This window comes from Somniosus microcephalus, chromosome 20 (assembly GCF_052327205.1).
Source record: "Somniosus microcephalus isolate GS21.2 chromosome 20, FLI_Smic_1.0, whole genome shotgun sequence".
NCBI lineage: Eukaryota > Metazoa > Chordata > Chondrichthyes > Squaliformes > Somniosidae > Somniosus > Somniosus microcephalus.
Window position 1 is genome coordinate 75,532,076 of NC_141006.1, and position 12,941 is coordinate 75,545,016.

The 12,941-nt window shown below is 45.7% G+C and overlaps 1 protein-coding gene across 4 annotated transcripts in view; it reads right to left on the bottom strand.

Annotated features, from left to right (window-relative positions):
• Positions 1 to 12,941, bottom strand: part of LOC147103436 (CTP synthase 1) — a 60,970-nt gene that overhangs the window by 18,894 nt on the left and 29,135 nt on the right. For 2 of the 4 annotated variants that reach the window (XM_085963023.1, XM_085963025.1), the window contains 5 exons: positions 10,642 to 10,722; positions 9,669 to 9,820; positions 4,049 to 4,184; positions 2,509 to 2,597; positions 898 to 992 (listed from right to left, as the gene is read on the bottom strand). In XM_085963023.1, coding sequence (XP_085819149.1) covers positions 898 to 992; positions 2,509 to 2,597; positions 4,049 to 4,184; positions 9,669 to 9,820; positions 10,642 to 10,722 — 553 coding nt within the window. The remainder of the gene's footprint in view (positions 1 to 897; positions 993 to 2,508; positions 2,598 to 4,048; positions 4,185 to 9,668; positions 9,821 to 10,641; positions 10,723 to 12,941) is intronic. The other 2 variants (XM_085963024.1, XM_085963026.1) reach the window with 1 other exon arrangement.

Genomic DNA, 12,941 nt, shown 5'->3' on the forward strand with positions numbered 1-12,941 from the left:
GTTGTGAAAGGCGCTATAGAAATGTAAGTCTTTTTTGTAACAGTGGTCGCACATTGCTACTTTTAGTAAAATGATTCAAAACTTTAATTTGGAACAACGTGCGCTACAATTAGTATGGTTTCAGTATTTATTAATATCCAAGGTCCTGTGGTAGAACATTTATAAAATGATCTGAAATTAAACAAAAGACAGACTCTAGTTTATTCATCAATCAAACTGCAGCAACATAGGTCGAAGAAGCCACAACATCGCTGTATAGCAAGTGATGCTTTTAACTCAGTGCTGCATTTGGTCATCTGGGAGTGTGAAATGTTTTAATGATCCCACGCTCCCAGTCAGCGGGGTCAGGAAGTTAGCAATCCACCCCACGATTTTCCAAGTAACATCTCGGGGAATCAAGGGATATGGGGACCGGGCGGGAAAGTGGAGTCGAGGTCGAAGATCAGTGATGATCTCATTGAATGGCGGGGCCGTGTGGCCGATTCCTGCTCCTAATTCTTAGGTTCTTATTACAATTAACGGGAGCGCCGGATCAAAGAATCATCCCAAGTTTTTTGTTGTCATTAGGGTGTAACCGAGTTGTAAGAATACGGTATAATACAACAACAGCTTGTATTTATATAGTGCCTTTAACGTAGTAAAACGTCCCAAGGCGCTTCACAGGAGCCACATAAGGAGAAATTAGGGCAGGTGACCAAAAGCTTGGCCAAAGAGGAAGGTTTTAAGGAGCGTCTTAAAGGAGGAGAGAGAAGTAAAGAGGCGGAGAGGTTTAGGGAGGGAATTCCAGAGCTTGGGACCTTGGCAGCTTAAGACACGGCCGCCAACGGTGGAGCGATTAAATTCGGGGATGCAGATGGAAACTAGAAATAGACAAATGAATTAGATTTATCCTCCTACCCAAAAAAGGTTTCTTCTGTCTCCTGGCCCAGGCAATAGCGAGAATCTTTCCTTCTGTACCTCGAATACCAAAGCCGCCAGGAACCAAAACTCCACTGTAGGAAGAGACGATGGGGATCGAGTGACCACAGCAACAAAGATGCACGCAAATACAGCAATTCTGTTATTAGGTTTGCTTGCTATACTGGGCTCTTTAAGAACCCCAGGGACTTTGAAGTTGGTGATGTACCAACCTGCTCAGTAGGGAGGGACAAAAAGTAGAATTCTTTCTACAGTCTTGAACCAGGGGGCACGGTCTCAGGATAAGCGGTCGGCCATTTAGGACTGAAATGAGGAGGAATTTCTTCACTCAGAAGCTTTGGAATTCTCTGCCCCAAAGGATGCTCAGTTGTTGAGTTTATTCACGGCTGAGACAGAAAGATTTTTGGACTCTAGGGGAATCGAGGGATATGGGGGATTGGGTGGGAAAGTTGAGTTGAGGTCAGAGATCAGCCATGATCTTATTGAATGGCGGAGCAGGCTCGAGGGGCCGTATGGCCGACTCCTGCTCCTAATTCTTATACTTCCGTTTCCCTTCCCCAGCTTTCTGAGCTTGTATTGCTCTACATTACGTGACCTCTGGTATTGCTCCATTGCCTTTTCAAAGCACAATGTCTTCCTGGGTTTACTTATTGAGATCTTTACCAAAAGTAAAATTGCTCTTGAAACAGAAAATTTACCCTGAATATTTAATAACTGCAAGTTTCTACTGAGGGGGCACTTTCCGAGTTCAAGGTCTGCAATATGTCACTTCAACACCTTTCAGACATTCTTCATTGCTCTATCAACTTTTCTCAGGCAGGTAATTTACTACTGGTGTCCAAGAAACGATGGCGTTAAAAGCAAGGTGCGCTGATTCAAACAGCTAATTTGTATTTATTCTTAACTAGACCAGCCACATAAATACTGTGGCTAGAAGAGCAGGTCAGAGGCTGGGTATTCTGTGGCGAGTGTCTCACCTCCTGACTCCCCAAAGCCTTTCCATCATCTACAAGGCACAAGGCAGGAGTGTGATGGAATACTCTCCACTTGCCTGGATGAGTGCAGCTCCAGCAACACTCAAGAAGCTCGACACCATCCAGGACAAAGCAGCCTGCTTGATTGGCACCCCCTCCACACCGTGGCTGCAGTGTGTACCATCTACAAGATGCACTGCAGCAACTCGCCAAGGCTTCTTCGGCAGCACCTCCCAAACCTGCGACCTCTTCCACCAAGGACAAGGGCAGCAGGCGCATGGGAACACCACCACCTGCAAGTTCCCCTCCAAGTCACACACCATCCTGACTTGGCAATATATCGGCTGATCCTTCATCGTCACTGGGCCAAAATAGCACTGTGGGAGTACCTTCACCACACCGACTGCAGCGGTTGAAGGCAGCGGCTCACCACCTCCTTCTCAAGGGCAATTAGGGATGGGCAATAAATGCTGGAGTTGCCAGTGACGCCCACATCTCAGGAACAAATTTTAAAAAAATTCACCTCATCAGAAAAGTGCAAGAAGAGCATTTTACTGGGATATTTATGTGGTATTATGGGACAAATGGGCCAGAGAGAATTATTTTAAGTACGTACTTGGCACTACACAGGTTCTGCCAGGCCTCATGGTACTTGACTGGATCTTCCTGTTGCCTACCAAGTTCCAAATCTGCAGAGTCAATATACTGTGAAGAAAGAGGTTACAAATTAAGCTGATCTTTTCCTCACTTTGAGCCTTACACACTACACGAAAACTAGCAGACAGATCAGCAACATTAAAAAAATCTGTGGTACTACATTGTGACCTTTTCAGAAAAGACGATAACCTTCATATATATTATCCTCCTACTTAGGGATCTCCATACAACAAATAATCAAAAGGCAGATCTACTCAGGCTTCTGCCAAAGCTGCTAGATTATTGAGACGACTCGAGCTTTCCAACCCCACACAAGCTGCTTTCCTATTTAGCATCCGATAGAACATGGGAGATTCCTAACTTCAGACACAAACTTACATTCCTCTTTACTAATGAAATGGCTGTGTGTCCTAAATTGTGAGGCAGTTCAAGCCAAATAAGATTAAATTCTTTGTCTGGAAAAAAAAATGATATCTTCTAACAACGTAAGAATTCGGGCAGGAGTCAGCCACACGGCCCCTCGAGCCTGCTCCACCATTCAATAAGATCATGGCTGATCTTCGACCCCAACTCCACTTTCCCACCTGATCTCCGTATCCCTTGATTCCCCCTAGAGTCCAAAAATATATCGATCTCAGCCTCGAATATACTCAACGACTCAGCACCCACAGCCCTCTGGGGTAGAGAATTCTGAAGATTCACAACCCTCTGAGTGAAGAAATTCCTCCTCATCTCAGTCTTAAATGGCCGACCCCTTATCCTGAGACTATGACCCCTAGTTCTAGACTCTCCAGCCAGGAGAAACCTCTCAGCATCTACCCTGTCAATCCCCCTCAGAATCTTATATGTGTCAATGAGATCACCTCTCATTCTTCTAAACTCCAGAGAGTATCGGCCTATTCTACTCAATCTCTCATCATAGGACAACCCTCTCATCCCAGGGATCAATCTAGTGAACCTTTGTTGCACCGCCTCCAAGGCAAGTTTCACCTTAACACTAGTGTGAAGAACAAACAACCACCCAGTAATGTACAGTTTGATAAAAATCTGATTTAGTTTTAAAAGATTTGAAGGACATCTATTTTTATCCGTTCAACCCCATTTGTTACCGTTAACATACGAACATACGAATTAGGAGCAGGAGTCGGCCACTCAGCCCCCCCCCCCACCGAGCCTGCTCCGCCATTCATATCATGGTTGATCCGATTACTCCACATTCCCGCCTACCCCTCGATAACCTTTCACCGCCTTGCTTATCAAGAATCCATCTACCTCTGCCTTAAAAATATTCAAAGACTCCGCTTCCACCGCCCTCGGAGAAAGAGAGTTCCAAAGACTCACGACCCTCTGCGAGAAAACATTTCTCCTCATCGCTGTCTTAAATGGGCGACCCCTTAAGAATTACAGTGATGGTTCGTAATTCAAGAAATACAACTATTCAGTTATTGCACTGCAAAGTAATTAGCAAGTGCATCTTAGTAAAGAGTTACTTGGCTCACCTTGACTTCCAGTTTCTGGTTAATAGCCAGAGCAGAGTGTTCCAAGGCCTTGATGACAGAGGCATACGAGTCAGAGAGTTTGGTATATTTACCAACCAACGCAACGGAGCAAATTTCTAACATGCGATCATATCTGCTTTTAGATTTTTGCAATTAGAAAGGAAGGGAATAGAACAAATGTCACAGAAATGGCCAAGCTGAATAAAACGCACACTTCAACACGAATAAATAAATAAATCTTGTACTGGATCTTTTGCGAGGAGTTCAACTATTCAAACAGTGAGTTTCACCATCAGACTAAAAGAAAGGATTTCCATTTCTACAGCGTCTTTCACAACCTCAGGACGTCCCACAGCGGTTTACAGCCACTTAAATACTTTTGAGAGTGTAGTCATTGTTGCAATGTCAGGAAATGCAGCAGCTAATTTGCACACAGCAAGGCCCCACAAACTGCAAAGCGATAAATGATCAGATAATCTGGGTTTTTTTTTTAGTGATGTTGTTTGAGGGGTGAACTCTCCTGCTCTTCTTCGAAATAGTGCCGTGGGGTCTTTTACATCCACCCGAGAGAGCAGACGGGGCCTCGGTTTAACATCTCATCCGAAAGACGGCACCTCCGACAGTGCAGCACTCCCTCAGCACTGCACTGGGAGTGTCGGCCTAGATTTTTGTGCTCAAGGCCCTGGGGTGGGACTTGAACCCACAACCTTCTGACTCAGAGGCAAGAGTGCTGCCCACTGAGCCATTGGCTGACACTAAAAAAAGAAGGCACCCCAATTTTTATATCCTTTTATTCAAATAAATAAATATGTTCAAACAAAGCGAGTGACGAGAACATTGGCAGGAGATTAGGCCAGCGTCATTACTGATTCTGCGATGGAAGTAAATTAATTCACAAGGCTGCTGAAGAATCCTGGCATGATGCAGGCGACAGGGTAACAAAACCGAGTGTGATATATGGCACCAGATGATTGGAATAAGTCGTTTTCTGTCAGCAGATCACCATGGAATAAGACGCATGTTTATATTTCATTTAAACTCTGGTTGTGTAAAGCTGGAAAGAAACAAAATCTCAGACGGGACCATTTCCGAAGAGTTTGCTCACGTGGCACTCTTCGAAGCTTGGTTAATCAGTCAGGTGCTGCAGCCCCAACGCCAAACCAAATGAATAACATAGAAGATAGGAGCAGGAGTAGGCCATTCGGCCCCTCGAGCCTGCTCCGCCATTCAATGCGATCATGGTTGATCATCCAAATTCAGTACCCGGTCCCTGCCTTCTCCCCATACCCCTTGATCCCTTTAGCCTTAAGAAATATATCCAACTCCTTCTTGAATATATTTAATGAATTGGCCTCTACTGCCTTCTGTGGTAAAGAATTCCACAGGTTCACCACTCTCTGGGTGAAGAAGTTCCTCCTCATTTCTGTCCTAAATGGCTTATCCCTTATCCTTAGACTGTGACCCTGGTTTCTGGGCTCCCCCGCCATCGGGAACATCCTTCCTGCATCTAGTCTGTCCAGTCCTGTCAGAATTTTATAAGTTTCAATGAGATCCCCTCTCATTCTTCTAAACTCCAGCGAGTATAAGCCCAATCGACCCAATCTCTCCTCATACGTCATTCCTGCCATCCCAGGTATCAGCCTGGTGAATCTTCGCTGCACTCCTTCCATGGCAAGAACATCCTTCCTCAGATTAGGGGTTGCCCATTTAAAACGGAAATGAGGAGGGATTTCTTCTCTCAGAGGGTCGTGAATCTTTGGAATTCTCTTCCCCAGAGAGCTGTGGAGGCGGAGTCATTGAATATATTCAAGGCGGAGATAGACAGATTTTTGAATGGTCAGGGAGTCGAGGGTTATGGGGAGCGGGCGGGAAAGTGGAGTTGAGGCCAAGATCAGATCAGCCATGATCTTATTGAATGGCGGAGCAGGCTCGAGGGGCAAATGGCCGACTCCTGCTCCTACGTCTTATGCTCTATGAACACTGTGATCAACTAAATATCTGATGTCCAAAAATCCACTTCCGAGCACCTTTCATCAGCTAGTTCCTGCCACAGCACAGATTGTCTCTGAGCAACAGTAATCTCCTCTCCAGACCTCCATCCATGCCCCGAACACAACATGCACCGTGTCCTCTGCAGTACGCAACTAGCGAAGAGCATCATCACCTCATTCCATGTGTTAAAGACTGAGGCTCAGGTTGATGCTATCTATATTTTTTTTTAATGCACTCTTACCCACAAAACAAAGAATTGCATTTTCTTTCCCACTAAAGCCAATCCAAACAAAGATGGCAGCCACCCACGGCGGTAGGTCACGTCAAACCTTCGCAGAATGAGACAGCGCAGAAGGCCATTCGGCCCCTCTTGCCATTTGCAACCCTAACCAGTAAAACTAACTCATCACTTATCGTTCCAAGAATCAAACCATTACATTACCAGCACAAAACGTTAAACCAACAATGCAAAAGGAAAATCATATCGTGATTGCAGCAGTATCCTTTTAAAAAAATAAAAGTAAAAATAAAGCGGAACTTGGAAATCTGAAATAAAACCAGTAAATGCTGGGAGCACTCAGCAGGTCAGACCAGTGGCGAGAGAAACAGAGTTAACGTTTCAGGTCAATGAGCTTTCAGCAGTTCTGACGAAGGGTCACAGGCCTGAAACGCTAACTCTGTTTCTCTCTCCACGGATGCTGCCTGGCCTGCTGAGTGTTTCCAGCGTTTTCTGTTTTTATTTCCTTTTGTTTAAAAAAAAATGGTCCCCGTTTAGTGGTCGGAGCTGAATGTTCATCATTAGTAGGGAACACTGTGCATGTTCTGTAGGTAGCTCGGTACTACGCGAGACCCGGAGAAAGGCAAAGTCTGGAGACAAGCTACCCACGTCAACTCAATGAGACAGAGATTGCGTTGAAAGGTGGCTGCTGAAAGGTAGGTATATGGAGGCGCTTTTCTGTGACACCCTTCCATACTCTCTCAGTTGGTAACACACTCGCTTCTGAGTCAGAAGGTTGTGGATTCAAGTCCTACTCCAGAGACTTGAGCACATAAATCCAGGCTGACACTCCAGTGCAGTGCTGAGGGAGCGCTGCGCTGTCGGAGGTGCCGTCTTTCGGATGTGACGTTAAACTGAGGCCCTGTCTGCTCTCTCAGACGTAAAAGATCCCATGGCACTATTTTGAAGAAGAGCAGGGGAGTTATCCCCGGTGTCCTGGGCCAATATTTATCCCTCGATCAACATCACTAAGACAGATGATCTGGTCATTATCACATTGCTATTTGTGGGAGCTTGCTGTGCACAAATTGGCTGCCGTGTTTCCCACATTACAACAGTGACTACACTTCAAAAAGTACTTCATTGGCTGTAAAGCGCTTTGAGACGTCCGGTGGTCGTGAAAGGCGCTGTACAAATGCAAGTCTGTCTTTCTTTAACAAATAACCTGGCATTTATTTCTCATAAGGCAAGCCCACCCAGCTCACTTAGAGGCAGTCATCTGTTTATAGTCTCTATCACCCACATTAGTAGAACAGTTTTCCAAGCTTAAAAGTAACAAAGTGTAAAGCACAAATGATTAGAATGCAGATACCAATTCAAGATCAGGACAAGCCCATCACTGACCCTTTAACTCTTTCTACATCAATTCTTACCCCACACTTCCGCTTCGCCAGGGCATCACCCACTCATTTAAGACAGAAAACCTCTCTGACACAGTCGGGTCACGAGCAATGTTCCCTAGTTAATTTTATTTTTGGCCGCGCGACCCATGCAAATTGGTTTTTTTGCACTGTGAAGCCAGCTCACCGGCTGCGCGGGGCCTCGAGACCACTGCATGGCTGGGCAGCTTAAAGGGACCACTGGTCACCAGCCGATGGTCCCAGACCACCGAGTCACCAACAGGTTTCCTTCAACCACAAAACACAAGCAAACTAAGGCACCACAAAGTCGCGAGACGGGGAATCCCATATCCTGGATGGCAAAAAAAAAACGGAAGCAAGGAGTTGATTTCCGTCAGACATGAATTAATTTTTTCCTTATTGTCAATGAGATGGAACCAAGACTCAAATTGCAACACTTGTGTGTTGTATCTCGTCATTCAAAATTTAGCAAAGCCAAACTTGGCAAATTTAATACATTTTCTGTTACCTGTGATCTGGAAGGGGCTTATTCTGCCTTTGTGTGGGTGTGTGCGCATGTGTTTTGAGCAAATACACACACTCCTGTCTGGAAGCTTTATGTATTAATGATAATTCAAACTGGCTTCGATTGACTGCTCTCTCCAAGGAATTTCAACTGGCTTTGTGTGTGCGCGCGCGCGCGCGGGAAGAGGCAAATGTACGCCAAACAGGATTCGTAAGGATCGTCAGCCTCTGCTTATATTAATTAACTGAAGACGGATTCTTACTGGGACAAAATTGGTTTAATTCCTAGCACAACCTTTGCCATTGCGAGGGGCCATTATCTGTAACGATTGTCCCATCCGGGGGGGGGGGGGGGGGGGGGCGGGGGCGGATAACCTGCTAGGAAAACAGCGCTCTTATCAAATTCGCACCTATGACTTGAAAGGTTTCTTTTGGCATAAGGGACCCAAGATTGGTCCTGATCTTTAAGCCACCCTTACAAGTCATCGCGACAAGACAGAACCTCCCAAGTGCAACGGCAAGTGGCCACATGAAGAACATCAAAAGAATACATCTTAAACAGAGAAAGACATTTCACGGAAAAATTGGTTACGCCGAACTCAGAAAACAATTCAGTGCACCGATGAGAGTACCGCATTTCCGCTGATTCCCTCAATGTATATTTTTTGTAATAACTTAAAGCTGAGCCCGGTGTGTCAGTACAGTGTTTTGTTTGCCTATTGAAGAGATCTGGTGGGCAATTTGTTCTACGTTACTCGTCCTGAGGAGCACCACATCCCACTGAGCACACACGCAAGGTTAAGTTTCACTTCACAGGGAGGTTTGCTTATGGAGGCTGTCTTTCGCACCAGTAAATATTGGAGGACGGCCCAAATTGTAACTATTCAGAATCAGCACCAGTGTTCCCGCTAATTCTGTTTTTTTTTGCTGCGCGGCCCATTCAAATTTCCGCGCCCGATGCGCAGTTTTTCCATGTAAAGCCTGCGCGGGACCTCCGGACTGCGGCGCAGTTTAACGGGAACATTGGTCAGCACTCAAATTCATAAAACACAAAAAATATAAAAAGAGCGTCAAGAGATACTAATAGTGAGACTCAATGCAGTGACCCCGGGGCATCAAATAATCAGAGTGTTAAACAGCACTCTTTCGCTCCCTAACCGTCAAAAATCTTTCCCATTAAGCAGTAAAAAGCACTTGCTATTGTACCGACTTTCCTTTACAGTGGGTTACAAGTTAAATCTTATGTTTCCTCAAAGTCCGCTAATCGCATACATGATTAAAAAGCAAATTAATAATATCGAAGTATTGTAAAAAAAATATCAAAAGGTAAAAAGTTCACATAATTAAGCCCTGGATTCCTGCACTTAACATGCAAACTCAGGATTCACAAGTCCATTTACTATCAGGAGGAAATCATCCTGAGTTACTGTCTAAAATGAAAGTATCCTTTTACCGTGAATGTTAGAGAGAGAGATACACACCGTACCTATCTGCCATCTCTATCCACTTGTTTAGTAGTCTTCTAGGTTTAGCTTCATAGTGGAGGTTGAGTCTTTCCTTAAAATACCCGACTACACCTTCTGCTTCTAGTAACAAGGGGACTCGGTAGAGGGAACAGACATCATACACACAAATAACCTGAAATCAAACACAGCTAGTTAAGTCATTTAAAAAGAGTGCAAGTATTAAGGTTCAATGACCCACCCTCAAAATGTTACACCACTCGTACGAGTAACGGTATTGTAACACCTCCGATCAGTCCGTAAGGGGGACCCCGAGCTCCCGGTGGCCTGTCACTTTAATTCTCCGCCCCATTCCCACTCAGACCTCACCATCCTCGGCCTCTTGCATTGCTCCACGGAAGCTCAGCGTAAGCTCGAGGAACAGCCCCTCATCTTTCGATTAGACACTCTACAGCCCTCTGGACTCAATATCGCGTTCAACAATTTCAGATCATAACCTCGGCCCCTATCACATATACATATATAATATATATATTCTTTAAAAAAAAAAAATTATCCACACTTTCGGTTTGGCCCCCTTTTTCTTTCTCTTCCCTCCCACATGGCAGCTGTCCTTTATTCTGCCAGCGCAATTCACACCCCATCTAGAGCCATCCTTTGTTCCTTAACCTGTCCCATTACCATCTCCTCTCACCTTGAATATCTCTTAATGTCTCTCAATGTCTCTTAACCTCTCCTGCTTTCTATCCTATCACCGACCTTCCCTTTTGTTCTTTCATCCCCTCCCCCTTTTCCCAGCCCCTAAACTTGCTTTCCATTTCCAGGTTTTTGTCCAGTTCTGACGAAGGGTCATCGACCTGAAACGTTAACTCTGTTTCTCTCTCCACGATGCTGCCTGGCCTGCTGAGTTTTTCCAGCATTTTGTGTTGTTATTTCGGATTTCCAGCATCTGCAGTATTTTGCTATCATTAAACTGATGGCTGCTTGTAATGTTACCTGTTCAGGTTCTACGTGGCAGAACATGGAAATCTTTTCTTTGACAGACTTCTCCATGGGAGTTGTACACCGACAGACAATCTGCAGAGACAGATACGGCAACATTACCAACACAGCTTACTGAAGGTCAAATACTTACCCCTCAAACAAAGCCTCTTACCAAGGGAGGGCCTTTGCTTCTCTCACTGATGCATCTGTGGGGGTGGATGGCAAGTCAACGGCGGGCATCCACTGTCTCGCTAATTTTTGTTAGGTGACGAACTGCGAACATCACTGTCTTGCTCAGGTAGCACGAAGCTAGGCAGACCACATCCAGCTAAAGGGATCACAAAGGAGTCTCTCGCTCCCTCGTTCGTGTAGCATGTCATCATGTCGCTCATACATGCGCAGTGTTTCCCGGAACAGGAAGCATTCCAGAGCCACCATTACCGCTCCATGCTGAAGGAGGTTGATCGGCCAGGCAGATTGCCCTGCACCCAGCACCCTTGTAGGCGAGTCCACCATCACACCAGCTACTCAGGCATCATTACTGTGGGGACGGCTAATATAGAGGAATCCTTTTCAGACACTGCTCTCCTGTAACCAGCTTCTGAGCAGAGGTCTGGCCAACCTTCACTGGGTGGGGCACGGGAACTGATTGAGGTCAACTATTAGCTGAATAAATTCAGCTACAAAAGGTCCTCATAACAAGGCGTGCATTCGGCACCATGGAAATAGCCAGGACCTTCAGGCCCAGTACGTGTAGTTAAAGCATGGTTGGCTGAGGTGCTCGCTGCCTTTACACCGAGAGGGAAAGCCGACACTACCCATTTCGAAGCCCACTGTAAACTCGAGGAACAGCACCTCATCTTCCGATTAGGCACTTTACAGCCTTCCGGACTCAATATCGAGTTCAACAATTTCAGATCATAACCTCGGCCCCCATTACATTTTTATCTATTTTTTATCCACACCTTTGGTTTGTGCCTTTTCCCTTTTTTTTCTCTCTCCCACATGGCAGCTGTCTCTCACTCTGCCAGCGCATTTCACACCTAATCTAGAGCCGTCCTTTGTCTCTTTACCTGTCCTATTACCATCTCGTCTCGCCTTGAATATCTCTTAATGTCTCTTCACTTCCCTTTTGTTCTTTCATCCCCTCCCCCATTTCCCAGCCCCCAAACTGGCCTTTTAATCTGTTTCATTTCCTGCCTTTTTTCTCAGTTCTGACGAAGGGTTTCGGCCCGAAACGTTGACTCTATTTCTCTCTCCACGGATGTTGCCTGGCCTGCTGAGTTTTTCCAGCGTTATCTGTTGTTACTACCCAGTTCTTGCAGCCATGTCCAAGAACTGAAGTGAACAATGCTGGGGGCGGGGCGGAACAAAACAAATACTGGGGGGGAAAATGAACAGGTTAAAAACAAACTAATGAACCAAAGAGAGATAGCGATTGGCTTCACGAGGAGCGGGAGCAAGCAGCAGCTCGAGTCTCAGCATTTATACATCAGATTGTTTTCTTGTGTGCTGTCCACGTTTCTCAGGGACACATCAAAAGAGGGTCAACCTCTTATAGTGTGGATAATAAGGAATGAAGAATGGAATTTGTCATTTTTTCAGTGGGTAGCACCCTCACCTCTGAGTCCGAAGGTTGTGGGTTCAAGTCCCACTCCAGAGACTTGAGCACAAAAAGCTAGGCTGACACTCCAGTGCAGTGCCGAGGGAGTGCTGCACTGTCGGAGGTGCCGTCTTTCGGGTCTGCCCTCTCAGGTTGGCGTAAAAGATCCCATGGCACTATTTCGAAGAGCAGGGGAGTTCTCCCCCCGGTGTCCTGGGGCCAATATTTATCCCTCAATCAACATCACAAACAGATTATCTGATCATTATCACATTGCTGTCTGTGGGAGCTTGCTGTGCGCAAATTGGTTGCTGCGTTTCCTACATTACAGGAAACTTTGTGCTATCCGGCACCGACGGGACCGAGCTTTTGCCTTCCCATCAAAACTGCCGGACAAACCAGCGCTAATGTTGAAACATACGGAGATTTTGAGCTCCGTATCTGGCAACAAACCCTGTTGCTTAGCTTTTAAACAGTCGGCCGTACCTTGCAAGCGTCTCTGTAGCTTAGCAACAGCTTCAGTGAGACCTTGCAGACCCTGACTGGTGAAAAAAAAGCAATGAAAAGAAAAAAAACCTAACGAAACGGCTCCTGATTTTTGCCGGTGGCTCGAGCATTCCGGACAGTTAACCTCCGGATAAACCAAAGTTTCCTGTACAACAGTGACTACACTTCAAAGGTACTTCACTGGCTGTAAAGCATTTTGGGA